General features: G+C 47.1%; 6 protein-coding genes across 8 annotated transcripts; 2 read left to right on the forward strand and 4 right to left on the reverse strand.

Annotated features, from left to right (window-relative positions):
- Nucleotides 1–2,090: 2,090 nt before the first annotated feature.
- On the forward strand, nt 2,091–6,871 carry DFL_004881 (uncharacterized protein; the record flags this gene model as incomplete). The annotated part of the gene is made up of 5 exons (XM_067634050.1): nt 2,091–2,532; nt 2,595–3,231; nt 3,285–4,289; nt 4,345–6,720; nt 6,799–6,871. 5 exons carry the CDS (start codon nt 2,091–2,093, stop codon nt 6,869–6,871), a joined length of 4,533 nt encoding a protein of 1,510 aa, XP_067492157.1.
- A 2,185-nt stretch (nt 6,872–9,056) lies between these two features.
- On the forward strand, nt 9,057–10,865 carry DFL_004882 (uncharacterized protein; the record flags this gene model as incomplete). Its single annotated transcript, XM_067634051.1, has 1 exon — nt 9,057–10,865. One exon carries the CDS (start codon nt 9,057–9,059, stop codon nt 10,863–10,865), a length of 1,809 nt encoding a protein of 602 aa, XP_067492158.1.
- A 1,121-nt stretch (nt 10,866–11,986) lies between these two features.
- On the reverse strand, nt 11,987–15,397 carry DFL_004883 (uncharacterized protein; the record flags this gene model as incomplete). The annotated part of the gene is made up of 9 exons (XM_067634052.1): nt 11,987–12,046; nt 12,106–12,196; nt 12,276–13,430; nt 13,483–13,547; nt 13,601–14,160; nt 14,212–14,308; nt 14,369–14,472; nt 14,535–15,113; nt 15,199–15,397. The coding sequence occupies 9 exons, from the start codon at nt 15,395–15,397 to the stop codon at nt 11,987–11,989; spliced, it is 2,910 nt and encodes a 969-aa protein (XP_067492159.1).
- A 2,014-nt stretch (nt 15,398–17,411) lies between these two features.
- DFL_004884 (uncharacterized protein) lies at nt 17,412–18,671 on the reverse strand (the record flags this gene model as incomplete). The annotated part of the gene is made up of 2 exons (XM_067634053.1): nt 17,412–18,565; nt 18,629–18,671. The coding sequence occupies 2 exons, from the start codon at nt 18,669–18,671 to the stop codon at nt 17,412–17,414; spliced, it is 1,197 nt and encodes a 398-aa protein (XP_067492160.1).
- Nucleotides 18,672–20,880: 2,209 nt separating this feature from the next.
- Nucleotides 20,881–22,849, reverse strand: DFL_004885 (uncharacterized protein; the record flags this gene model as incomplete). Of its 3 annotated transcripts, none has more annotated exons than XM_067634055.1 (7): nt 21,020–21,063; nt 21,111–21,362; nt 21,424–21,618; nt 21,680–21,782; nt 21,839–22,309; nt 22,384–22,623; nt 22,736–22,849. In XM_067634055.1, 7 exons carry the CDS (start codon nt 22,847–22,849, stop codon nt 21,020–21,022), a joined length of 1,419 nt encoding a protein of 472 aa, XP_067492162.1. The 3 variants fall into 3 exon arrangements, with proteins under 3 accessions (XP_067492161.1, XP_067492162.1, XP_067492163.1); XM_067634056.1 differs by lacking the exon at nt 21,020–21,063 and having other exon boundaries at nt 21,107–21,123; nt 21,201–21,362; XM_067634054.1 differs by having other exon boundaries at nt 20,881–21,362.
- Nucleotides 22,850–24,700: 1,851 nt separating this feature from the next.
- DFL_004886 (uncharacterized protein) lies at nt 24,701–26,079 on the reverse strand (the record flags this gene model as incomplete). The annotated part of the gene is made up of 5 exons (XM_067634057.1): nt 24,701–25,387; nt 25,446–25,536; nt 25,614–25,649; nt 25,723–25,847; nt 25,906–26,079. 5 exons carry the CDS (start codon nt 26,077–26,079, stop codon nt 24,701–24,703), a joined length of 1,113 nt encoding a protein of 370 aa, XP_067492164.1.
- Between the last annotated feature and the right edge of the window lie 1,026 nt (nt 26,080–27,105).

The raw sequence follows: 27,105 nt of genomic DNA on the forward strand, positions 1-27,105 counted from the left end.
GCGGGCGGGACAGGATTTCGAGTAGGGCCCTTCCCTGGGCTTTCCTGGTTTCTCAAAATCGAAGCTTATCCCAAGACGAAAGGAATTCGAAACAGCAGATGTTGATGATCACATATTTGAAGGGCGGGGCTGTGTTTGAGCTTTGAACGCCATAAATCTTGGAATCTTGTGCTGTGCTTGCTATCCGAATGGAATATCCTCGGGCGAACCAGATTCCAAGTTCGAACCGTCGGTCGGCTGGAACTTTTGGTCTGTTTTGGGCCGGTGTTGCGAGAGGTGTGTTTTGTGTTGCGTGTCGTTGGCTTCAACACATGGCAAAGGTTACACAAAGACACCAACCACAAGTGCCTAAGTATGGTAGTATGCAATGCACCAAGTCAGCACGAAGGAATTAAACTAGAAAACGCGGGATGGGTATGGAGTCCGGGAAATCTTTCGTATTCGCTAACAACGACCCAGGTTAGGATAGTTGAAAATCGAATCCTCCGGCTGATCTTATGCATTGTGCACTGCCGTTGCGTTGATATCATTGGAGGAGGTGATATGGCTACGGCTCGAAGAAATCTGTCACAGTTTGGCCATTGCATTGCTTTGCTTTGGGGCCATGGCTTGACCATGTTTAAGAGCAAATTTTTGAAGTCTCCCTCCGTCCCCCAAAACATGGAACGCCCAAAACATGGAGAAGACGTGGGCACGGATGTCAGAAGGGGAGGGGTTGACGTAAGCACTTCAAGGCAGTCGCAGGTTTTATCTGTCATTATAAAATATTCATTATCGAGACCGTTATTTAGTGCAACTTTGAGCGATAATAACGTTGTCTATTTATAAGGGATATTGCCGTATTGCGTGGGATTCGATTGCTTATAAATGCACTATACTGTACCAGTCCACAGTCGATTTCTATATATCAATGTCAAAGACTGTAGAGAAGAGTTCCAATTCAATCAATTGCAATAAATAGGCAAGTTGAGTTCGCCTCACTAAATTTGCAAATTAAATTGTATCCGAGTTATATTTCCGAGCGTCCGCATGTGATATATGCCCGGTTATGTAATCGATATTGTATGATTTGATGACAAGGCAGACAAAGAGTATTTTGGTTTCTAGACATTCTCGAATACGTTCAAATGGAGTGTAACATTCTATAAGGCTTGTCGCTTTGCCGAATATCTGGGCGTTCTGATTCAACTTTAATTCCCTGAAGCGGAACATAACTTAGTTCTATTTTGGGATTATCCGGAGAATGGTGGCGGAAGCTTTGGCGGACCATATTCCTTCTTCGATAGACATAGGTATTTTTAATTCGCACAGTACACACGACTGCGCAACGGGCATTAATTTCGGGAGACCCAGAGTTCAATTGGGTCCACGTAATACTACACATCTCGCGATTGTCTCGCGGGTGGAGGCTTTCGTCAGCAATTCGAAGGCTAAGACTAAGGTTCGAGACCAGAAGTTTTAGTCACATAGCCTTGCAATGCGGGTACTTAACTTACCTCATCCTATCTCTCATATATCGTATTCTGACAGAGCTAGGGCAGGCTCCTCGCCTCGTTGAAGGTGTCCGTTTCGTAAAGAAACAAGCGGTTCGTCCAGCCAACACGACAGCGGCCATTTTGCCCACCAAATTATAAGGTTCCAAGTTCATGATTAATCCTGGCCGCCACCATTACCATTCCAGAGCCTCAATGAGAAAATATTATTTAGCTTCACCAGACCCCCGGTGGTCAGTTCGATATATTCCGCTTGTACATACTCGAGTACATACAGACACAATATTGTATTGGCGAAAGCAATAAGCTTCACTCCCAATAACGTTGTGCTCGGATCGCAGTAACTTACCGTATGACCGATTGCATCTAGATACGGTAGTCTATTACGAACCTTTACTTGTTCGCCCTCTTCGGCGACACCCCTCCTCAAAATCAACTGCCGCCGACATCCATCTACATTCTTTCCCAATACCAGGAGCTAGACCTCAAGCCTGTAGACTCGGGCCTGAAGCTGCCACCTGAAATTGGCTTTATCGCCAAGGACCATACAGCTTGAATCGGAAAACTGAGCGCTCGGCAGCCGCGACTCTACCAGCCATGTCTGAGAACCACCAGAACCCCGGACCTTCCCGGGAGCAACAGAATAACCCTCCACAGGACCACTCGGATGGCGAGGACGGTACTCATACTCCTCTACCATCATACACGAATTGCATACCGGAACTGCCGGGCGAAGGACACTTTCCTGTGGAAGCTTATCAACCTGACGTTAAATCGAGCTCCAATGGCTGGCCATCTGAACCGCTGTCCCAAATTCCGACTGCAAACTCGGATCTTCGAAATTACAATAGCGGCTTAGATTCGCCCAGCGTCTCCAGCTTCTCGACAAGAGCTGGAAGCTCTATCAACTATGAAACCCATGCCATACCCGTGGGTGACGATTTTATCGAAACAGCACCTCCACCGGCATACAGCGAGATCGGAGATAGTTATCTAGAAATTGAACAGAATGGGCTCTCGAGTAAAGCCCGGATCTTGGGTACCGATCATTAAATTTCTAAAGGTATTTGATATTGCAGCTAATCACAATATAAACTATAGACGATGGTCGTATCGATATCAGCATCAATCAACGTTCAAGAAAATTCTCCAACATCCTTCTGCCGGCTCTGAATCGAACCCTTAGCCAAATTCAACCTCCGGTAGCTCTAATTAAACCAGGACCCAACGTTCCTAGGGGCCTACAGGGCAAAGATGTTCCAAAACTCAACATTGTTATTCAAATCATCGGCTCGAGAGGCGACGTGCAACCGTTTGTTGCCCTAGGGAAGGTCTTGAAGAACAACCCTCCATACCATAGAGTTAGAATAGCGACTCATGCCACCTTCCATAAGTTCGTTGAAGAGAATGGACTTGAATTCTTCTCTATTGGCGGAGATCCTGCCGAACTCATGGCTTTCATGGTGAAGAATCCAGGATTGATGCCAGGATGGGACAGCTTGAAGCAAGGTGACGTCGGAAAGAGGAGAAGGGCTATGTACGAGATGTTGTTGGGATGCTGGAGAAGTTGTATCGAGGGTGGGAATGGATTGACGCCTCGGAAAGGTCCAATGCCACACACTGGCGAGGATGGTGAAGAGAACGTCTTTATCGCTGATGCAATTATCGCGAACCCACCGAGTTTCGCGCATATACACTGCGCAGAAAGACTGGCCATTCCTCTACATCTGATGTTCACGTAAGTTTTATTCATGAAATTTTTAGGCTCTAGCAGACTGACAAAATCCATAGTATGCCTTGGACACCTACCCAGAGCTTCCCACACCCTCTTGCCAATATTAAAAGCTCAAACACCGAAGCCAATATTACAAATTTCTTGACTTATACAATGGTCGAGATGATGACATGGCAGGGCTTGGGAGATCTGGTAAACAAGTTCCGAGAAAAGACGCTTGGCTTGGATCCAGTCAGCACTATGTGGGCGCCGGGCATGGTCCAGAGGTTAAGGGTACCACACACGTACTGTTGGTCCCCGGCATTGATCCCCAAGCCCCAGGACTGGGGTGAGCATATCAAAATCTCGGGGTTCTACTTTTTGGATCTCGCAAACAACTATACCCCCGCCGAGGATCTCGCCGCATTTCTGGACGCCGGCCCACCACCGGTATATATTGGATTTGGTTCAATTGTTGTGGATGATCCAAACGCACTCACTAATATGATTTTTGAGGCAATTCGATTAACAGGTGTTAGAGCTCTGGTGTCCAAAGGATGGGGAGGCCTTGGAGGCGATTCTCTGGAAATTCCTGACAATGTCTTCATGTTAGGAAATTGTCCTCACGATTGGCTTTTCAAGAAAGTAGCTTGCGTCGTCCATCATGGTGGAGCCGGCACAACTGCCATCGGCGTCGCGCTAGGGAAACCGACAGTCATTGTTCCATTCTTTGGTGACCAACCCTTCTGGGGCTCCATGGTTCATCGTGCAGGTGCCGGGCCAGCACCCGTTCCGTTCAAAGAAATGACAGCGGAAAAGCTTGCGGCTTCAATCACATTTGCATTAAGTCCTGAAGCACAAACTGCAGCGGGTAAGATTGCAGACAAGATTAAGCTGGAAGCTGGAACTGTCACCGGATCAGACAATTTCCATTCCTCGTTGGATAAGCAAAAACTTCGATGTATGGTTGATCCGAGACGGGCAGCTGTTTGGAGGATAAAGCGAACGGAAGTCAGATTGTCAGCAGTTGCAGCAGCGCTCCTTCAGTCCCAAGGACTCTTATACTATAGTGATCTTAAACTGTACGTCATGTTAACCTGTTATGAAGTTGGTAGCGTTTACTAATTTGCCCTACAGGTGTCGACATCAAGAGTGGCAGACCGCAGCTGGACCGATTGAGCCAATCTCTGGTGCAACATCTGCACTTCTTGGTACAATTGGTAGCGTCGTAATGGGTGTCGGCGATTTCCCGCGAGAAATCTTCAAGGCTGCGAAACAAGTTGCAACAAAGGATGATATAGGCTCCAATGCAGATGCTAGTTCAATCACGAGCGTGCCTTCAACTGCCCCTTCGGCTGCCCCTCCTACCGCCCCTTCGACCTCCTCTGGACCTGGAAATCAACCTTCGCTTCTTTCTTCATCGGTAAACCCTAGTAGGAAAGCTTCGTTTGACTCTTCGAGAGATGCTGAGGTTACATCACTGTCGAGCTTCGAGTCGAGATCCGAGCCAAAATTATTGCAATTGCAAACCAAAGACATTCCAGAACTTCCTTCCCCTCCGTTGCCACCGCCTCCTGCAACTGGCTTCCCTCAGCCTACGGGCAGCTCCGTCCCGCATCCAAATACTTTCCCCTCAGTGACACCAGCCCCGGGAGCAGGTAGCGTCTCGTCTCATCGCTCAGTCATGGGCTCCGCTCTAAGCGGTGTCCATAGGTCACGGTCTAACTCACCAATCCGACGGTTTCGCGAGGCCTGCGAAGCCCGAGCAGAAGCTAAAGCGACCAAATCCACCACCGATTTACCACATGCTGCGGAGCTTCCATCCTCACGGTCATCCTCGCCGCATCGGAAGCTCCACAAAGAGCGGACGTTCCCGACGGACAGTAGGGAAACCCATAAGCTTCATAAAGAACGTACCTCTCAGTCAGTCCCAGAAGACAGCGGGTCTGCCGCACCAAGCGTAAAGTCGCAGGCAGTTTCTCAGAAGGAAGGTGTCAATCTCGAATCATGGCTTGGTGCAGGAAAGGGGGCTGGCAGAATCGCTGGAGCAGTGATGAAGTCCCCACTGGATTTCACACTTGCCCTAGCTCAAGGCTTTCACAATGCACCATTGCTGTATGGTGATACTACGGTAAGGAAGCAAGAAAAGATCACTGGTATGGGTAGCGGTCTTAAAGTTGCTGGCAAAGAGTTCGCCTTCGGGCTTTACGATGGTATAGCTGGGCTTGTTACCCAACCGGTCCAGGGAGCCAGAGAGGAAGGTCATTTGGGTTTCTGGAAAGGGTTTGGGAAGGGCATAGGTGGTGTAGTTTTGAAGCCTGGGGCGGCGGTCTGGGGCGTGGCTGGGTACACGTTCAAAGGACTGTATGAGGAGATCAGGAAGTACGCGCATACTGATGTTAACGGCTATATCGTGGCGGCGAGGATCGTGGAGGGTATTGAGGAGTTAAAAACGTTCCAACAATCAGAGCTGGAAACTATGCTTAAGCGGTGGAAGGCCTTGAACGTTGAGCGCGTGGGCAGTAGGGTGAAGCAGAAGAAGGAAAAGGGTAAAGGTAAGGAGAAAGAAAAAGATAAGGAGAAGGACAAGGACAAGAAGAAAAGGAAGGAGACCTTTAGTTGTGGTACGAAAGAGGAAGTTGCCGTCGAACTTGCGGCCGACGAAGCTACTAGAGAGGAGGAGGAGCTTGAAGATGCACCGGAAAACCGATATCGACCAACAATAGGGTCAACGCTTGACCGCGAAACGACAGAGGCTCTTGCTTCGGCGGCGGGGCGCCCACACCCTGAACCAGTCTACTCTTTAAGGGCGCCACCCTGGTCCCCTGACCACGTTGGACTGGTACAGCAGGAGTCGGTGCCACCGACTCAGCGGACACTAGAAGGGGTGGAGAACCACGAGGAACTCGAGCGGGCGATCCAAGAATCCGTCCGCCAGACTTCGCGAGGAAATCCGCAGGAGGATCAGTTGATCGAGCAAGCAATCAGAACTTCACTTGCAGAGGTTGTCAATCAAGATTCTGGGGAAGACGACGACACGGTCCTGAGACGTGCGATTACGGCGTCGCTTGTTAGTACCGGCGAGTCGCAGGGAGACGAGGATGCTCATGCTCAAGCAATCCAAGAAGCGATCACGAAGAGTCTTACAGAATCACACGCTAGGCAAGTTCATAATGACGTTGATCCTGACGAACTTGCGAGGGCTATCGAAGAGAGTAAAAATGTGGCTCAACCCAATCAGGGGTCAAATCATGATTTGGAATTGGCATTGCAAATGTCGAAGCAGGAAGGCGAGAATCAGGCCAACGAAACAGATGACGCCCTACAGAAAGCACTGCAGATGTCGCAAGAGGAGGAGGAAAGACGACGACAAGAAAAGGAGGAAGAAGAAACGGTGATGAAGTATGTTATGAGAATGAGTTTGGCGGAACAGAAGTATAAAGCCTTTGCGATAAGGGAAGACGATGGTGGCGCGAGTTCGGTTTATGGTGTTAACTATAAACTCGGTGGCAGGTGAGCTCCCAACTACTCTTTCGCAGATTGGTATCATCATGTGAGTTAAAACTAATAAATGGATTTTTATCACAATAGTTCGAAGGACGCGGAGCAAGAAGAAATTGACCGCGCAATCAAAGAAAGTCTAAAGTACGGACAACGACCATAATTACCGGCTGAAAATTTGAAAGTTTTGCAGGATGGTGCCTCTCGTTGATTATTGCTCCTGTACCTGTTTTTGGAACGTTGTATTTTGGAACTTTGGCGATAGTTAGAGCGACTGGCGTTTGTAGATATAGTTACTTGCCATTGCCGTTGCAATAATATAACAATCGGCACCGGAATGAGTTTAGGACGCTACAGCTGAGCATGAACAAAAAAAAATTACCACACGAAATAATGGTAAAATAATTAATATTATTGAAAGCGCTTGTGGTCATCACACACAGGCTGTGATGTTTGCCAACATGCCGCCATGGCGGGCTTGGGAGAGATAAGGGTCTGAAAGTAGTGAGATGCCCAGACATCAGTGCCCAAATGGACTTGTTTCAACTGGAGTGTACAACGTAAATGGCATCATGGGAGCGACACCCCTTGTGGAGAAAGGAGAGATGTGACATGTCGGTATCTCTTGCAGGGTGCCGCGGAAATTTGGACCGATTTTTAAAATGGATATTTTGGAAGGTCTTGGTTTAGCTTCTATCAATTGTCTACGATGCATCTGCAAGTTGATAGGCAATACCTGTTCGACTGCTCAGCACATAATCTAAATATGTAGAAGGGGAATTTTCCCATGAGGTAAAATACGAAAGAGTCGAAAGGGTTTAAAACAAGTCGGAAAAACCGGAGAACAGAATTTTCTTCTCTTGGCCTACTGTGTAAAGGGCTGCGTAATCCGCCAATGCGGTTCTGGGACCTTGCAGGAAAAACATGGCCACCCACGCACACAGCCGGCAGCCGATATCGCGGCTGCGGAATACAAATGATTGACCTGTACAGGAAACATATGTCAAATAGAGACAATTCGTAGCGAGTATATACGAGGCAAACCACGGCGCAGATATATTATAACGGCCTATATGACTTCAGATATATCGATGCGGCGACTTGAAGATAATAGTACTTCCTATCTGGTAATTTCCCAATCCAAGATGGTGACGCTGCCGATCAATGGCATCCAACGTTCTTGCATTGTTTTACCACAGCTCGTGATCATTACTACATGCTCCAGAGCATTGTTTGTTGTGTCCTAGCGAAGCCGTCAAATAAGCTTCGTATGAACAATCGTATTGGGAATCTGCAGCAGGGGCTCTGAGAGATGAGGACCTAATCAAAGACATCATCCCCTGTCAGAACGGCACTGCAGCTGAAGGGCCTCAGCCAATTTCTCCCAGCGAGATGGGCCCGCCAGGAAAAAGCACCCATGTCCGCCTCTCCCTCTCAAAAAAAAACGTCCTGACAGTTTGGATATTCCCTGTCCCGGATCGAGTCGGTGGTTCAGTGTGGTCACGAAGAACAGTCAGATTGGTTAGATAAACCATGTGGGCCCACATTTCCCTCTCAGTGAAAAGGATATGGCTAAGGAGACCTTTTGATTTCGCGCAGGACAATCGCACAAGTCGCACCCGCATGCAGATTTCGAAATAAGTGCTGTGCATCATCTGTTTATATGATAATATCTGTGCTGCTTTTTGCCGGCCCCTACACTTGCCGGTCTCCTTTTTTTAAAAAAAAAAAACCCTGCGAATCGGGGTTTCAATGTGTCTGTTGAGCTCATTGCGACTGAGACTTGACAAACAGATTCTACAAACGATTGGATTCCAGGAAACCCATCGATTGCGATCCCCGGCCGGTTAAATATTACCTTTTGTACAGGTACGAAAAGGCACGTTTTTCAGCGTCTTGTTTTTATAAAACGGAGAGAACTTGGGAACTTTGTGTCAAAGCGTGCATGGAGCCGGGCTGGGTATTTCGCACCACGCCACCGAAAGAGACGAAATCCGAAATTGTGGTGTGTGTGTGTGCCTGGGCCATTGTTCCCTGGAAGAACCGAATAGCTGAGGTCTTTTAATCTTTTGACTGTTCTTCTCTTTGGTTTTGAAGGTTTTCATTGACCCATCCGGATTCAACGACCTTTGGACGACAGGTCAAGGACGAGGTAAATCTAGAACAGAAGGGGGAAGAAGACGGTTCGAGAACCGCATACAAGAGCAAGCGAGCTACCCGAGATTCAGGAACATAACGTCGCTCCTGCTTCTTGGCTTGCAGGAACAAACATTCACCTGCAAGTCAAGAGAGAAAGAGCTCGAGAGGGAAAGGGAAGACGACAATCAGGTGGTTTGTCACATAACTCTATGGCTGCCGCCGCGGCTCGTGACGATTCGATGCTGCAGTTACCTAGACGGATACTACGAAAATCACAATTAGGAGTTAGGAATACACGACAAGCACGAGATACTGGACAACGTATACAACCGCGGCAGGATGTGCTCGAGGGAGTCGCTGTTACCACCCTTATTCTCACAGAGACATTGGCAACGCCGTCTGCCACATTTACACAGATATTAACGCTTGCCCCGTCGACTTCTATTTCCCAACCGGAGCGAATACCTTTGACAGATGATTTCAATAGTGATATGTCTGAGCCAGTTCCAACTTCATCTATAGGCGCCGGGATGCAGACGTCGGTTCCGAATTCCGCCACCGTGCACACCAGCATGGGAAGGACGGCTACAACTTCCTCGCCTACAGCCACAGCGGAACGAGGCCCCGCCTCAACAACAACTGTCGCATCAGGATCTTCCGGTCCTGGAATCGACATCAAGGCTTTAGTTCCCGCAATAGTCGGTGGGGCAATACTTCTTATTATTGTTGCATTTTTGTTTGGATATTGTATTCGTCGAAGAGGGAATAAGGCAGCGCAGGAAGTCTCGGACCCTGAAGTTGTAAACGAAATAGAGCGAGGGTACAGTGGAAATGGCGAAGAGGGCGCATACGGTACGGCAGGATCGAGGAGAACAAATGAGAAGCAACAGCCCCAGGCGACATCACGAAATATTCCTGATATCAATGTCGACTCGTCGCATGCTCGAAATCGGTCGCTGAGCAAAGGGACCTCGCAATCGAAGGAAGGGCTATTGCAAAGCGACTATGGGAAACTCGGGCCCACTGGGACATATACTTCAGAACCCGAAAAAAGACATGCTATCGCGATGTTGCGACGGTCTACGGCACAGGACTCTGCGACTATTCCCCACCATCTTAGACATCTAAGACCTGAGTCTGTATCCACGGATGGACCACGCAGCCCTGGGTTGAATCACATATCCGACGAGGGCGAACATTTTCATCGCGCCGTTCCTATGGCCGACCGTATCTCTAAAATCGGGATGGCCCTTTCAACCTCTGACAAGTCCATACAAGATGATAACATCTCCGCCGTCATCCAAGATGCAACAAGGCAGCCGGAACCCCTCAGAAGTATTTTCCAACAAAACACTACGTACTTTGAGGATACTCCGCCGCTATACTCACTTCCTCAAGGTACATACTTTGGTGCCGGCGCAGCAAGTGCGAAACCAAGCCCATCGTCCGCTCGCGATCAACCACCAGAGTTTGGAACGGTTGGTTCTGGGAATTCGAGCAATCAATCCAGATTTGCCGGCCGGTCCGATATCGCGACACCGTCACCGCCTGGAACACCTACAAGGTCCTTGCGCGATCGGGAGAGGGATCCTTCTACAAGTAGTAGACGCTCTTCAAAACGTGGTTCAGGAATATTTGGCCTCGCAGCTGCCACTATGGCCAGTGGCACCGACGTTCTGCGACCAAAAAGTTGGGATCGGAAGGGTCGACGCTGGGATAAGAAAAGGAATAGCCGTGGTCGAGGACTCGGTATTCCTGCTGGACTTGAAAAGCGGAAAGGGAATAAAAGCAGGTCCAGGAGTAGGAATAACGCAATGTGGACGGCATGGTTTGACAGCAGCAGTGAGGGCGAAGATAACGATCTCGAGGATGTTGTCGAACCAATACCGCTACCTGGCGGTATCGTAACATCGAAATCCCAAAGTCAAAGGAAGAAGAGAGTTATCTTCAATTCAACATCAGACATCTCGGAGAACCCGACGGTCTCAAGTGCCAGGACTCTTACAAACAGCCAGTGAGAGTTGCCACGGCTACTCCTCCATAACAACCTCATTCTCAACTATCTTCCCTTTTTCGATTTTATATAAAACAACTACACACTCTCTCAACCCTAGGCTTCACCAAAGCCTAGATCATTCACAGACTTTCAACAACCTTCGGCTTTCGTAAATTTATGAGTTTATATTTTACTCGCTATGTAGCGTTTCCCTTAACGATTCTCACGACAACCTCAACTTAGAAAAGCATGCAGATTTTAGCACACCTGCTTTCCTACGATGACCGCTTGTCTCCTTTATTCACTTTCCGATTTCTTTCCAACGGCCGTTTGAGCAGTCTATCTTTCAGTTACGAAACTTACCCCATTCGTAGCCTACACAGAGCTATCTTGGTTTTCTTTAACCTTTTACATCGTTGATATCCGACGGAAGGATATCTCGTCCATAACTACCTTCTAATATCGTATATACTATATACACGCTTAATCTTTCCTTTATATTTGTAGATACCTACTTTTCATTCCCATAACCCCTCCTTACTTTTTCCTTATCATTTTCAACTTGAATATTCTCTCACTTTTTGAACCAAAATTTCCCTTATGTGTCTCGTCTCCTCTTCATTTCCTTTTCCCCGTTATTTTCTTTTTTCTTACACCTTTGTGTAAACTTTTCAGCGCATGGAGTATGAATCGGTGGCATGCATCTCTCGGACATCTTTTTTTCTCTCTCCTGTATCGACACCTTATCTTTCTTAGTTTTTGCAACATTGGGCATTTTGTGGAAGGACTTCTTTGTAGGAATATCTCTTCTTCATTCATATTGGGGGATTATGGTTTCGGTGGGATGGAATCGGTGATTGTTTTTTATATAACATGGAATATTTCTCCCAGGCTTTCGAGCAAATAACTCATTTTGTAAAACAAGCTTCCTGTGCTTTGATATTTTCCAAGGGTATAAATCCAACTTGGCGGTGACCCCGAAGGCAAAAAAAAAAAAAAAAAAAAGAACTTGCAAGACAACTGATAACTACGTTTAAATTTTTACTGACACCACACCTGCGTGAGCAAGCCATGTGACTTCACACTATATTTACAAAACGAGGACACTGCTACTTGGAACAAGACACATTCGATGCTTATGCTTCAAGCTTCAATGGGCGAAGAAGGGGCGGAGGGGGACGATCGGGACAAGCTGAAAGGTGCCTATTTGGATTTCTGTTAGCGATTATACCCCGATATATGTATGTAATGATATTGCTTACCAAAACTCTCTTTGCATTAACAATGCGCCATGCCAATTTACGAACTGTACCGTCAGCCCTGACAACCTCGGGGGCCAAGTCCAAACCAAACCTATAGCCATCATGTTAGTAAAAATGGGTTCCCGTAAATTACTCAGGGAAGGAGAAGAGGGGAAGGGGGGTATCTATACATTTCTTTAACGGCATACACAATCCTCTTTGCGTATTTCATCTCCGCAACCTCTCCGAACTCATCATCCACGCTTTCAGGTGCCACTTCTTCCTTTCGGTCAAAACAGTCTCTCACAACACCCATCAGTGGCTTCAAGATCTCATCTACGTTGATAACCTTTCCAGGCGTAGACGAACTCTCATCGAACTTGTCGACCACGACTTCGAAAGGTAAACTGATTGCCATGACGTTATGCTTGCCTCCGTGATGATATCTGAATTCGTAGACTCCAGTGCGCCAGAATAGCCTATGACCTTCAAAGACGGCTTCACCACGGATGTATTCTTCGTCATGGGTCTCGTCGATTGGTTGTTCGACGTCGCAAGTCAGAATTGACTCCTCGTCGTATTGTGGATACTCGCCACGAGATACGGCTGTCCAGCGACCCATAGAGGCGATACCAGTGACTGCACGCTTTGAATTGTCGTTTACACGGTAAAGACCGACCCAGTCCTTTTTAGAGTGGAGTTTAGGTGCCGTCCATGCGATCTTAACGGCGGAACCGTATGATACCAAGAGTGGAGAGAATGCGTCGATAGCCGAACCCGGTGGCTTTGGAGAATGCTTCGCGGAAAGGATGGAGATGGAGTAAAGCGACAAATCAAGTTTTGAAAGTTCGTTGGCTGGGATTCCGGAGAAGAGGATGCGGGAGGATGTTGGGAAGCTAAGATGGCGACGTTCAGTTCTTCCAGGGGCGTCCGAGAGGAAAGTGTTAGCCTCTTCGTTATTCGAGAGACGTTTCATCGCTCTATCTAGGAATTCTTCGACAAGGTCGGTAGTTGTATTTGCAACTTTATCGAGGGATCCTTGGATTCTTTGAAGACGGTCGTTGAGATCCTTTGGAACGGCACGCTTCAAGGTTTTGGCGACACCGGCGTCTTGGCGGAGGTCACCATAGAGTTTTTCCATATGGGGGCGCTCGACAAAGTCGATCGAGAGGTGGGTGGCGATATGAGCTAGCAGTGCGAGGAGGTAAATTGCTGGGTTGGAGGTAACCAGAGCAAGACCCCAGACGCTGGCGCAGCCGAAGAGACGTTCTGGATTATTGAGGAAGCGATAGATACCAGAGTAAGTGAGCTTCGGGCGGGTATCGAAGAAGAAGTCGCCGTAGAACCTACAAGACCGGTCAATACTGCCTTATTTGGAGGCCAAATTATAGTACTTACCAGCCGAATTCGCCGACACTATCGTAAATTGAAGCCGCTGCCCACATTTGAAGCGCAACGAGCAACTGTAGGCGATGGTGTTAGCCGGGCTTTCAACGGAATTCCGATATAAACTTACAAATCCAAGCATATGCTTTAACAAAGCCATATCAGTAGACCAGTTTTCTGGTGGCGAGTATACCTTCCAGCAGGCGGCTGCGAAGCTCAGATGGCACATGCAATTGACCAGATGGAACAAACTTCTCCATTGTCTCCACGACTCATCCAACGATTCACCATATTTAAGGAAGTGCCTTGTCCAAGTCTTGCGTTTGCTTTGAAGGTTGAGGATAATCCCGAGTCCGACAGAGTAAAATAGTCGCCAAAACAGTGCATGAAGAATGAATAGGGCCTGGGTAAGCGGCGTGGCAGGAACTAAGAGGGCCAAAGAAACAGTGTAGATCCCCAAAAGTAGAAGTTGAAGGTCTGGAGTTCGAACGAAATCGAAGTTTTTGTATCCAACGAGGGGACGCATAATCGGTTGCTCTTCACCTGGCTCGGGTATATCGGAGGAAGAGATGGAGGGTGGGGGAGACACGTCCCTAACCATGCTTGAAGTTGCACCATCTTCGATTATAAGAGTTGGCTTTTGAGGAGCTTTGCGTTTTTGCGGCGGGGGGTTATAGATCTTTTGGATATCTACAGATTTCTTAGTTTTGAGCTGAGTCGGAGATAGAATACAAAACTTACGTGGATCTTCGATGAGAACGAGGAAAGCAAATTGAGCAGCGTGTGCGATGAGAGAGATGGCAAAAACGGTGTAGCTAGCGGAGAAAAGTGAAATCCCCTGGGGATATTTGTATTAGCAAAGCCATCGTTATTTCCAGGGAAGTGGCCGAAAACTTACATAATACCCAGCGTATCCTACCGAGTACATTGGGTGCGGTGCGATCTCGTAGACTCCATCAAAAGTCAAAGATTGATCAATCATAAAGAAGAAATCACCCCAGTCTGTTGATTGATTCGAGTTAGTTCAGATGCCGTTATGCATCACGACTCAAGCGGTAACTTACACCAGGCATAATCTTTCACGACTCGATGTGCGTCCAGCTTGACCCAGACATTAAACACGAACAGGATCACTCCCGCGACCCATCTGCAGACATGCAACCACATCTTATGGCTGGTAGGTACTTCGGCGGCAACGTAGGCGAAAAGCACATAGTTCACGAAATCGCACATGAGAATCAGATCCACGAGTCTACGGAACACCATCCAAGTGTTGTATTCGAGTGGTGCTTTATCAAAGTCATAGTCTTCGGATGGTATCTTTGTCGAAATTTCACGTTTGATAAAGTCGTAAAGCATCGGGTGAGCCTCTCTGTCAAATAGTTTGTATTTGCATGCCCAATGTGTGAGCTGTTTGTATTTGCTCTGGGACTGGAGAAGTAAACCGATTCCGAGATTGTATCCGGCTCGCCAAAAGAGAAACGTAAACATGAACACTGGTTTCAGAGACCATTGCGGGAGAATGAATAAGAGGCTTATGTGAAATGCCAAGACACCAAGGACGAGGAGATCAGATAAATTCTTCGGTTCCTTGGGCGAGAGGAGCGTAGAGACCATGTCATGAGTTTGGGGGACGACAAAGACTGTCGAGATGCGTTGTCAGCTGTTGCATTTTTTGTATTGCCCAATTGGCCGGGATCGATGTGCTCCCGCTGCTGTGTGACCTACCAGTTCCATCGGGAGTCCGGCCATACGTCTTAGCTTCCTTCTCAATCTCACTTCTCGGTTTTGAGGCACTGTCGTTCAAAGTCTCCGTCGTAAGCTTGGTCGTCGGTTTCTTCTGTTTTGAGGATTTCGTCCTTTCCCGGAGCTGGGGGCTGCTGTTGGCCGCACCGGGCAGGTCAACAGAGGTGTGGCCTGTCGCCATGGTTCGAGTTCCTATGTTTCAAAACAGCGGAGAGAAAAGACGGGTGTCGACACTCGGGAAATTGTGGGATTCCACAGTCGCTCTACAGCCCTTGAGGTTGAAAATCAAGGGCAAATGTAGGTTGAAAAACTATCCTGGAGGAAAAGGGCCTTCTACAGATTGTCGGCTACCATGGGAAGGGTCGTGTGAGCAGAAGCAGAAAGGCGGCTGGTAGTTTTATTTAGCTCCGGTTTTTAGGCTTCTGTCTCCCCACGCTCTATTGCTTTCTTGCTTTCTTGCTTTCTTTCTTCCCTTTCTTTCATAGTCTTCGACGGTTTTCGATTTACTTGCCAAGGGGGCATAAGATTTTATCCCAGGGCCACGCTCACAAAATTTTCACAAGCTAGAAAATGGCCTCCCTTGTTACGCAAACGTGATTATCCAACATGTAACGCAAGGTGCTATCCAAGGTGGCATGCCCTCCGGGCGCGGATGTTTTGTGGTGAGAATAGCCAACAGAGTCAACCGATTCGCTTGTTTTAACTTTTGGTCATGCATGATGTATGCTCACACGATCCCGCAATCGCTGCAAAAGAAAGGCAATGCATTGGCTCAGTGGATATACAAGTGTTTACGAATTGCATGAACATTGGTCTTTTCCCCTTGGAGAATACTATTGATAACTCTATCGATACATATGTTTTTGATAATGACATCCCACGCTGACCGGGGTAGGCGAAGCAGAGACCAGACTAAACCCGATGCCTCCAAATTTAAAAAGCTTCGACTTGGCTTGAACAAGAGGTTTACCGTTTTCAGACGACGAACTTCCCGTCGCCGGACTAGCTTGAACATTGCCAGTTCTCGTCCCTGGTTCCCAACAGCTCAACATCTTGACATGCCAAGACTCGGGGCCATTGGAACGAAAAGGTTTTTACCAGCAAGCACAGAGTAACCTGGACCGAGGCCACGCCTTCTGTCGAATGGATGGCCGTCGCACCGACAGGTGCACTGCTAGCTAGGGCACAGCGTCGGAAAGCCGCCTGTGTAACGGCTTTTGGATTGCTCCCATCGACCCGGTGTCGACGGTCCACAATCGCACAGAGGACTGTCCTATCTTCTTATGCCACGACTTTCAATTCAACTGCACATGCAAAAGGTGATATGCTGAGGAACACGAGCAGTATTTCTCCGATATGCACATGCAGTCAGTATCCTTTGATCTACCGGATTGGGATTGGAAAAGATTTGCCGTCGGCAAATTCCTGTTCATCGGCACCCCGGCAAGCCGTATGAGATGCATCCGGTATACCGTGTCTTCTATCCGAGCTCCGAATTGGTTCAGCGGTCAGAATACGTCGCTCTCATGAGAAAATCGAGCGGGCCGGCGAGGCCCGGGCTCAATTCCCGGATTTGGAAAGCATTCGATGTACTTTTTGTATCTTTCGTGGGAGGAACCAAAAATATTTTTTGTATCATCAGGGGTGAGGGTCCGGGGTACCGTATTGTGTGAGCTCCAGATTTTTATATCTTGCTCCACAACACACTATCGACGGATACATACTTACCTAAGTAGGTAAGGTGGGCACATTGCCAGTCTAGCCGGGGACTCGTCAATGACATATGCCCGACGTCTCTTCCTTGATTACCTACCTAATCAATAGTTGCTGGACCAACGTAGGCCTTCGACATATAAATTTGGACGTGTTGATTCAAGCTAGGTTGTGAAGATGCTTTTAATTTCAGTTTCAATTTTTTGTTAAGACTCAGAGGGCACAGAACCATCGAACTTGTCAGAATTAGGAAATACTTTATTGATACTAGTAAGGAAATATGTAGAGATAAAGAGAGACAGACAGACCCGGTCCACGCAATGCAATGCTTTGTAACGAAAGGGACGAAAAAAATAAAAACCATAAAACAATAAAAGAGGGTACATCCAGGATATCAGAATCATAGAACAAATAGACCCTTCCCACATATCCGGTTTCTACGGGAGGATCTTTTGATTTTTTTTGTTCAGCTTTTTTCCCATTTAGACGACGTTGTGTGCCTTCTCGTTCCTGAATCCACCGGCGACAGCACTCAATGCCTCGCCCCTTGTCTTGGCCTTAGCCAATCCTCGGAGAACATCTGGCCCGTTATCTCTGAGCGATCTTCCGAGACCACTGCTAGCAGTGCTCGATCCGCTGAAGCTTCTGTTCTGGGCGGGATTGCCGAATGGAAGTCTCGATTCAACCTTGCCGATGGCGGCGTCGGTAGCATGATTCATCATTTGTTCTCCCTTTTCAATTGCCATCTCAGCGGCAACGATGACCCAGATTCCGATATTTGCAAGCAAGGACAAGGCAAAGCCAGTCCATCCGAGAGCTTGGTTCATTCTTCCGACGTGAGCGTTGACGGTTCCAATGGTTAGCTTGAGAGACAGAGACGCAACGGTATTAGCGGCGACATGCTGTAGGATCAAGCCTCCAAGAAGTGCCATACATCCGAGAAGAGCGAGAACGGCGGTGACCTTCTGGACAACTGGTGGGATAGGAAGGAATGGGATCATCAAGAACATTTGGCACAACATGGCGATACCCAGGCAGACAGTTGCAACCCACCATGGGAGGGAGAATGCAATCTTGTCCTTGAAGAATGCGGCAACGCCAATGAGATCGAACGGATCGCCGCCAGCGGTGGCTCCGAGGACTTCAGTGGTATTAATGGATCCACATCTCCATTGGGCACCCTTGATCCCTTCCATTGAAGTAACTTCGACACAGATTCCGCTGTAGCTGACACGAGCGTGGTTGAACTGAACAGTAGCATTCATGTTGTCCTCTTCAATGAGGGATTGGACTGTCTGTTTAAACTTTTCCTGGAGCTTAAGATTTGGGGTAGGTGTTGGCATGGAGGAAGAAACAGTGGATTCCTTGGTGTCTGCTGGAGCAGGGTCTTCAGTGGGTTCTGGTGCAACGGTTCTTGTTTGAGAGACCGTAGCAACGGAACGGGTCTGAACAACGGTAGTAGTTTCCGCGTCGTCCTCCTGACGCCTGACGAGTCTGTTATTGCCGGTTGGGACGTCGTACTCGAATGAGACGATGTATAATCCCTTGCTGCTCTCTTGCTTCCCAGCTGTGACAATGACAGTGGAGAAGATGAAGGCGATCATAAGAGCCAGAGACGCGAAACCAAGGAGGGGTTCTATATGCAAACCACAGATTAGTTACCCTGTACTGGTAGTTTCTTAGATGGTCTGATACATACTGGTGCATGGCGCCGCTTTGGCGAACTTGGCGATGTTAAACATTTTGAAGTTTTGCTGATGATGTGAGGTTGGTTGGTGATATGGTTGATGATGAAGCTGAGGTTGGTGTTGATAGGTAGTCTAGGAAAGATATCGAACTTGGAGTCTTCCTTTCTTCTGATATATTTTTTTCAAACCAACAAAAAAAGACTTTCTAGAAGCAAATTGCGTTCTCTCCTTTTTCCCTTTCTAATACGTATTTAAGTATATACCACTCTCTCTGATATAAATGGGTTAATCTTAATTCTTGAATAGGCCCAAAAAAACACACGAAGTAGTGAAGGAAGAAAAAAGGGAAAAAAAAAAAAGATAGTTATATGAGATCTGATAAGAAACCAAGTGCTCTGCACTTCTAACAGCTAGCTGTCTGATCGAAAAGAATGAAGATTAAAAAAAGAATAGGAAAGAAAGGAAAGGAAAAGGCTACGAAACAGTAAAGAAATTCGTATCAGATTGTACTGGATGAGGGAGAGAAGAAGAAGGACCATTGAGGGAGGACGACACCTCGAACTTATATCTCGAATAACCAACGAAGACAGCTGCCCTGAAAACCCGCTACTAGGATCAGGTTGAGCTGTCGCCCTGTAGCTTCCAATGACAAGCTTTCCATGCATCCTTCGACAGATGCGCGACTTGCCTAGTGGGGGGAGGCCACCAGCTGTCCCTGGCATCAAGTGAGGCGTCTTGTATGGCATGCCCCACCTTTCGGAATGCGAGCCGTATCAAAATCGCCAGGTAGATATTGTTAATGCTTCAGATTATTTTCCGATTAGCATGTGTGTATGTATTCATAGTAACGGTGTAATTAATCACCGTAACTTTGACCTAGCCTAGGCGCGAGTGGCATATCGAATCCGTGATGCCGTAAGCTTGCCATCCTAAGAATAGGTACTTGTGCTTATTACTCTGGTACCCGCCGATAAGTGTACATATTATTGGAAAGTGCAAAGCCCAGGCACCAATAGTCGAGATTACGATAAATCCAGTCTCTTCGCCGCCGGGGAGCTTAATTCCTAGTTCACATTTCAGTGAGAAGGAAAGGAGCTAGGGTTCAGTGGCGGGCGCGTGCTGGTGGTAGCCCGAGGTCCAGTCGTTGATACGCGTTTCGACAACCAGAACTTGGGCCCTGGTCAGTCTACTAAATAAACCATGCGGCTCTTTCCATGTTCGCATTATTTTTGGATCGGACCTCTCGTGATCGTGAACTGGGCTCCGAACGTGATGATTTGCTGGGACATCGTTCAGAAGAAGAAACGGTGCGAGGGAGTGTATTGGTTGCCGCTATCTCTTGGAGATGTTTCATAGTCTGCGCTTAAAACAGCAGGACCAATCAGCTGCTTGAACATCCCTGTCGCCTCTCCCAACTTGGGACGACAACACATTGACGTTGTATTTCACCACATTGTGTGTTGTGTAACAATCGAAGTTCGAGACTCTGCAGCTCTGTACGTGTATACGTATGTGTATGTATCTTTCCGAGGTTTAAGCCCTTACCATAGCTATATTCCTTCTTTATCTGTAACCAGGTATCAAGTTCATGAAGTAGGCACATGAGTTATCAGATTAAGCCGGGTTGCAAATTGGTGATTAGCAGTTGTTAACATGTTGCAATATCTACGAGTATATCATTCGAAAATGTTCTACGGGGAGTCTACGCTGGCTCTAGGATCGGTCGAATTTTATATAAAAACCATCGCATGCTCCACAGTTGGCTAAAGACTGTGGGGTGCGGGTTATTACATCTTATATGACATGAAGGAATTAAACTAGTTGATTAAAACAAGCATTAAACCCCACATGCGAGAAGCAGACCTGGTCCCGTAGAAAACCCCAAACCAATGCAGAGCAGATCGCCAAACGGTTGGAGTTTCCGTATCTTTTTCCTTTTCCTTTTCCTTTTTCTTTAATCGACTGATAGTTCGGAGTTGGGGCCAGGGTGTATGGCTTGGAGCATCAGGACGAATCACGACGGGAGGGTAGAGATAGTCGATATCGTCGTTAACGTTGGTCAGAGGATGCATTCAAAAAAGACAAATCATAACGCTGGCCCATGCAGAAAATGATCGGTCGCTAAAAGATCAAATAGAATGTTGTTGTGTCGGTAAGAATAATCAAAGCGTGCAAGCTGTGTGGAGATGGGGTTGATGGGGTTGGTGTGCGTGATAAAAAAACGTTTCACTAAAAGCATACCGCAAATTTTGTTGATGGTAATCTAGGCAAGATCAAATTTGATCTCTTCTATGACACCCTCCTCTGGATCCGTGAGTCGTGTGAAGTTGATCTTGGCGAAGACGTTTGGGATATACATGGTCTGCCACGTATGAGGGTGATATTGAGACTCTGAGTCAATGCTAATCTCGTAGTTGGTCAAAATATAGTGAATGATCATCTTGGACTGGAGAGAGGCGAAGAAGCGGCCGGGACATGGGTGGCGACCATTACCGAAGTATAGTTGCTGTGTAGAGGTGGCAGTCCAAAGCTCGGTGCGATGGGCTTGTGTGTTCTTCGGATTCTGTTGCAACATCTCCTCACGAATCTTGTGGAATCGGAAACCATCAAAGGCGGGATCGGCATAGAGTCCAATCTTGGAGTCGTTGTGAACGGAGTGATGAGGCATGCAGACTTGGGTTCCGACCGGAAGAAAAGTACCGTCTCCCAAGGTGTATGGAATCAATGCAGTACGGGTAATGATTACTATGGGAAGCATTGTCAGTACGCTGTGATTAAAGCTTTATAGTTATATATTGAAACTTACTTGGTCCCAAAGAGACATATCGGGTGCATTCGCGAGTGAAAGAATCAAGCTTGGACATCATATTGAATGCCTGGGTGGTGTATCCATATTTCTTGATCATCTCAATGGCCTCCTCTCTGATGGGCTTCATATACTCTGGTCGATTGACAAGTTGATAAAGCACCATACAGAAAGTCTCGGAGCTGGTGTGGTTCCCTGTAGATGCCCGTTAAAAAATTTTCATTGTGAATGGGAGGAGCGGGTACCTTAAACCTACCTGCAAAGTTAAGGAACATAAGACGCAACATGATATCTCGGGTATCTTCACAATTGCCAAAGTTCTGAACGGCGCCTTCCATGATCCATTGGAGATAGTCATCCTATAATAACAATCAGCCAACGTGATTCCTTACAGGTGTAGTTGAATTTAACTTACAGGGCGATCCGTCCAGCGTTTACCTAACAAGTCCATCTTGTCGCGGCGTTGTTCAACGATAGGAGACAAGTGCTTCAAAGCGATCTTCTGATTGTTGGGGATGCTCGAACACATCCGAGCAATGGTCGGCTTAAGGAAGTTAGGCCAGACACGAATGATGAAACCACAGATGGCGACATCTTTGGCGTATTCTTTGGCCGTGTGGATATACTCGAGGTTTCGACATAAGGGCTTGCCGACGAAGAAACGGTTTGACATACGGGTGAGGATATCCAAGAAGGTGTCCATAACTGGGACTTGCTTGGTTCCTCCCTTAGTAGTGCCGAGGAACAAACCACAAGCGTTGATCATCTCATCCATAGCCACGTCCAAAGACTTGGTGAGCTTTTTGGTCAACTTCTCATGGATGTATGGGACGTGCCAAGTATGGGTGTGAACCTCATTTGACATAGTGTACTTGACTTGGAAGTCCTAAACATATATACCGTTAGTTATTCCTTCCTTCTACTGATTATTAAGGGTTATTCTTCATATGGAGTCGGTACCGTTGCGATGTTGGCATAGAATGACAGCTGAGTAGGGTCTGCATGGCAAACTTCCTCCATCAAGTTCTTGGTGCAAACGACAACTAACATGCGTTCGAGCATAGCCACTTGGAAGACAGTGTACTTCCTAGATTCATAGGCATCGCGAATGACTTCGTGACCGAATCTGATGAACCAAATTCCTCCGAGCCATGACCCAATGTAACCTGGAAAGGGAACTCCAACGACGGGGACTTTGACCTATTTCGATTGGGTCAGAGATTATTCAAATATAAACCATTAGATGAAGGAAAGTTGTAATCTATTGCTTCGAGAAACGATAGGAATGGGAAGATGCAATTAGTTGACATACTTTGTATCTATAGAATTGAACTTCCTTGTGGACGAAGAAGAGGATGATAAGAAGCATCAAGTTGAAAAAGGTAGGCCGGAGCAAACTAGCTGCAACATCGGTGATGGCACCCATGTTGACGGCTGCAATGGCTTCCCTGTATCCTAGGGATCTTTATGGACGACTTGGGAGGGATTGAAGTTGGAGGAAAGAGGAATTGAAAATAAGAAAGATTTTTAGTAACTGGTACAGAGGTTGCTCGGTCTTAGTCTGAATGAAGGGCTGGATGTTAGTGATATGACGATGATGAGGATGATAGGAAGGAAGGAACGTGGAAGGGTGAGCGTGGTTGGAATGAGGATAAGAGCGAGAGGAAGGGCTGGTGACTAAATAAGGGAAGGACGAGGAGGTTTCATGGAAAGAAATTGTATCAACGATTTCGTCTCGACGTCCGCTGCTACACACGACTCGACTCAAGCGAAGGAATAGATGGACTCAGACATGCATCCACAAGTGAACCCGTGAAGAAGTTGGCCAAAGCGATAGATAAGGGCAAGGATTGGGGACTGGATCTAGATCGGAGAAAAGTATACTCACGTGTACTAACGAACGAGCCAAGTTGGGATGTAAGATCTCTGGTTAGGTGATATAAGACTTACGCAGCTATCCGAGAGACTGGGAAGTTTCGCTAAGGATAAGAAAGATGGGTAAGAAGAATGATCGAAAGGGAATTTTAACGGTTGCGGATAGAAACTGGTGAGTGTAGATGGTTGGGGGAAGGAGAAGCGAAAGATGAGAAAGAAGTGGGTGGAAGGAGAGGTGAAAAAAAAGAAATCTGTGAGGTTGTGGAAATCTCAGTACAATGCAATGCAATGGCTTGCTACATCGAAGTCCCATAAGGACAACGGCCGGCTGCCCGCATCACAGCACTAAAAGAACCAAACGGCTGTCTATATGCAATTAACCTTATGGCCTCCACACCAGTCCGGACGCCCGGACGTGTCAAATGTCTGCCTAACCAGAAAAGTTGTTTTAAGGGCCAGGAACCTATAGCAGCAATTCGAGTTTTCTAGTTGCCCTTCGTATTGAATGTTGGTTCATCCGCAGGGATCAATGTTTTTGCCTGCGCAGGTCTTCACAATACCAGGGTTCGGAGTATGGATTATACATTGAATATACTGACGTTATACGCAAGTATGCATGTAGCCCCAGCTGGAACGTGGGCTACTGCAAGGGTTCTCAGATAAAGTCGAGCGGTTTACGAGTTACAACTCTTCCAATTGTAAATCCTTCCAGTGGCACACCGGCATGGGATTACATGGATTAGAGGTTGGATCTAGCAACGGGTGGGAAGGGGATATTATCGTATCTGGTCGGAACCACGAGCTCGCGGGGGTTGCCGGCCGAGGTTCATGTATATACGAGCATTTTAAAATAATCCTCGGGATATGACCTTGTAGGAATTGATCTGGGATTTTCAATTTATGCCTTGCATAATCTATGAATATTTAGATAAGTCTTAATTCTCCCTCGTGGGAGATTCCGCCTGCTGGGCCCATCTTAACATCTCTGGACTAGCAAGAATCTGATATATATACTAGATCTGATCCATGAAACTCAAATTAGCAAACGATAGATCCCAGGTTGCCTATACAGTTGTGGAGGGACCAACATGATTCTATCTAACAGACTGGTTCGGGCAAGGAGTAATATGTGTTGAATGTCGTTGTAATGTAGTTTAGCATTACGCGGTGATGTTCGTATCACATGAGTAGTAATCACCAGCGGAGGCAGATGGACTCATTGGCTGACGGTGAGCTGTCACTGACAACATTTTGGTCAACTTGGCAGCGACATTGTTGGAACTCCTGAACTATACATGAAATTGTTTGAACTCTCCAAAATCATGCGCCACTTGCATTTACAGGAATACATATCTTAATTGGTAACTAAAGCCTACCGTGGTACCAGAGGATGCGGTCAAGCCTATTCATTGGTAATCATAACTTTGATGCTCTTGCTGGTTCTGTCCTTAACCGTTTCGAACGCCTTTTCTGCCTCTTCCAGAGTGAACCTGTGACTAACCAACATCTTGACGTCTCCCAACAAGCCACTCTTAACCAACTTGATAGCTTTTGGCCATTGATTGGCATATCTGTACTGGAATTTGAGGTCAACCTCCTTGACACTACATGCCATGAACGGCATCTCAACTACGTCCTTTCCAACACCGATAACGAATACCGTACCGCCAAACCGAGATGCAAATACTGCAGTTGCGATCGATGATGCGATACCCGTGCATTCAATAGCAACGTCTGGGTGTCCGGCCGTGGAGTAAAAGGAGTCATTGATCGATTTTGCGAGCTTTTGCGGGGTAGCGTCGGGTCCGCCGAGTGGAATTTGGAATGTATTAACGGAAGGCACTAGCTTCTTCGCGAACTCAAGTCTGGATGCATCGATGTCTGTGATCGTAATCGGTGTCGCACCAGCAGCTCTAGCACAGAGTAATGTGACAAGTCCAATTGGCCCCGCACCGCAGATCAGCAAGCTGTCTCCGAGTTTCAGCTGTGCTCGTTCAATACCGGCGAGTGCAACGGATATTGGTTCCAGCAATGCCCCTTCTTCGTACGATAAGCCCTCGAGTTTAAAGCACCATTGAGCCGGGTGAACCTGTCTCGCCTCATTAGCGTTTACAAGATAAATCGGCTATTTTCCCGAGGAGTTATACAATGTATCGCCTAAGGAGGCCGGGGATGGGCGGAGTCGACCGGAAAAGCACGTCTTCGCAACCGTTGTATCTTCCTGTCAAGCATGGAACGCTAAGGCATGGCATATCCTGTTAATTCAGTCGCCAACATTGCATTGAAGCGGGGCTTCAGGAATTTTTGTTACATACCATTTGGCACATGGAATCGTGGGCTCGATTGCGACTCTACGTAATTCTCACGTCAGTTTCCTTTAAAAATTATTCGCCAGAGTGGCCAAATTTGGGAGGCTGTGCCTACCTGTCTCCGGGTTTGAGGTGCGAAACACTTGGATGCACTTTGACCACAATACCCGAACTTTCATGGCCAAGGATATGCTCATCTTCGACGACCATTGTAGGTCCTATCCTTCCATGTTCCCAGAACTATGTCTCGGTTAACAAAGTGCAAGCAGCTGATGCACACGGATGTAAATGAGCCTACATGAATATCACTGCCACAGATCCCTGTAGCTTTCATTTCCAATACTACGTCGCCGGTCTGAAGCAACTGCTCGGACTCGATCTCCTGTAGGCTTGGAGAGGCCTCGCCAATGTATAGCTTGTGCGACGGATTGGTGTATACACCAACATTGGGCTTTAAAGTCGGTGTCGCCATTTTTGATGTTTGGAAGTTCGATACACACAATTCCTGCGTTGTGAAGTCGAAATACAACAGGAAGCTATTTCGAGGTAAGTGTCGACGGAGATTGTCGATGCCACACGAGATGTCAAAATAGTATTGTGGGTAACGTGGGGACGAAAGGAATAAAATTAAACTTCAATAGGTCCTGCGCCTCTGCTCTTTATATATGGTATTGAACAACTACTCCTCTCACTCGCATAGCAATAAATTCCACAAACTAGCGATCAATCCAAATTCTCCTCGAGTGCGTCGCCTTTATAAACTGGGCCATGGGACCCTGCCGTCTACCCCGCCATCTGGCCCCTCGCTACCATGCCGAAAGCTAACTCGCCCGGCTAAAATGGGTTGCCTTTTAGCTATCCCACAAAGCCACCTTCGGGGCGGAATAACTAACCTCCACCTATCCCATCGGCGCATCGAAGAGCTAACCATGGAACCTCGAGCGTAACCCTGAAAGGCTCCTCCCGCCGAACTATCGTTAGGATGCCGAAAGCTTATCTCTTTAGTGTTATGCATTCAGGCTGATTGAAACATTCTATTGTGCGACTTTTCTTTCTTACGGTAACGGTAACGGGAACGGAGATCTGCTTGTTTTGAGGCTTTCACGGGAACACACATATGAGAGGAGCTCTTTATTTCATTTATTATCAATATTCATTAACTTCGGGTAGCTATGGTGTACGTTTAAGTGAACAATGAATTTCAACCGCTTCATAACATGACGCTGGAAACAAAAGGTTCATTTGGCCAAAGGAAAGGACATACGCTTCGTTTAAACGGCGTGGATGTATCTCGGCCCAGCGGACAGACAGGAGGGAAACGTCAAACAATAGCAGACCCAGGAACTCAGTGTTTCGTCAAGCTGGTATGGACAAGAGCTATGCAACGCACTAACCGTGAGTCTGGAGTCCTGGGGGGTTCAAGTTAAATATCGTAGTCATTAAAACGTGAGAGTTAGAAAAAACAAAACATTTTAAAAACGCCTAACCAAGAAATCGA

Source organism: Arthrobotrys flagrans, assembly GCF_004000055.1.
Source record: "Arthrobotrys flagrans strain CBS H-5679 chromosome Unknown unitig_0, whole genome shotgun sequence".
Lineage (NCBI taxonomy): Eukaryota > Fungi > Ascomycota > Orbiliomycetes > Orbiliales > Orbiliaceae > Arthrobotrys > Arthrobotrys flagrans.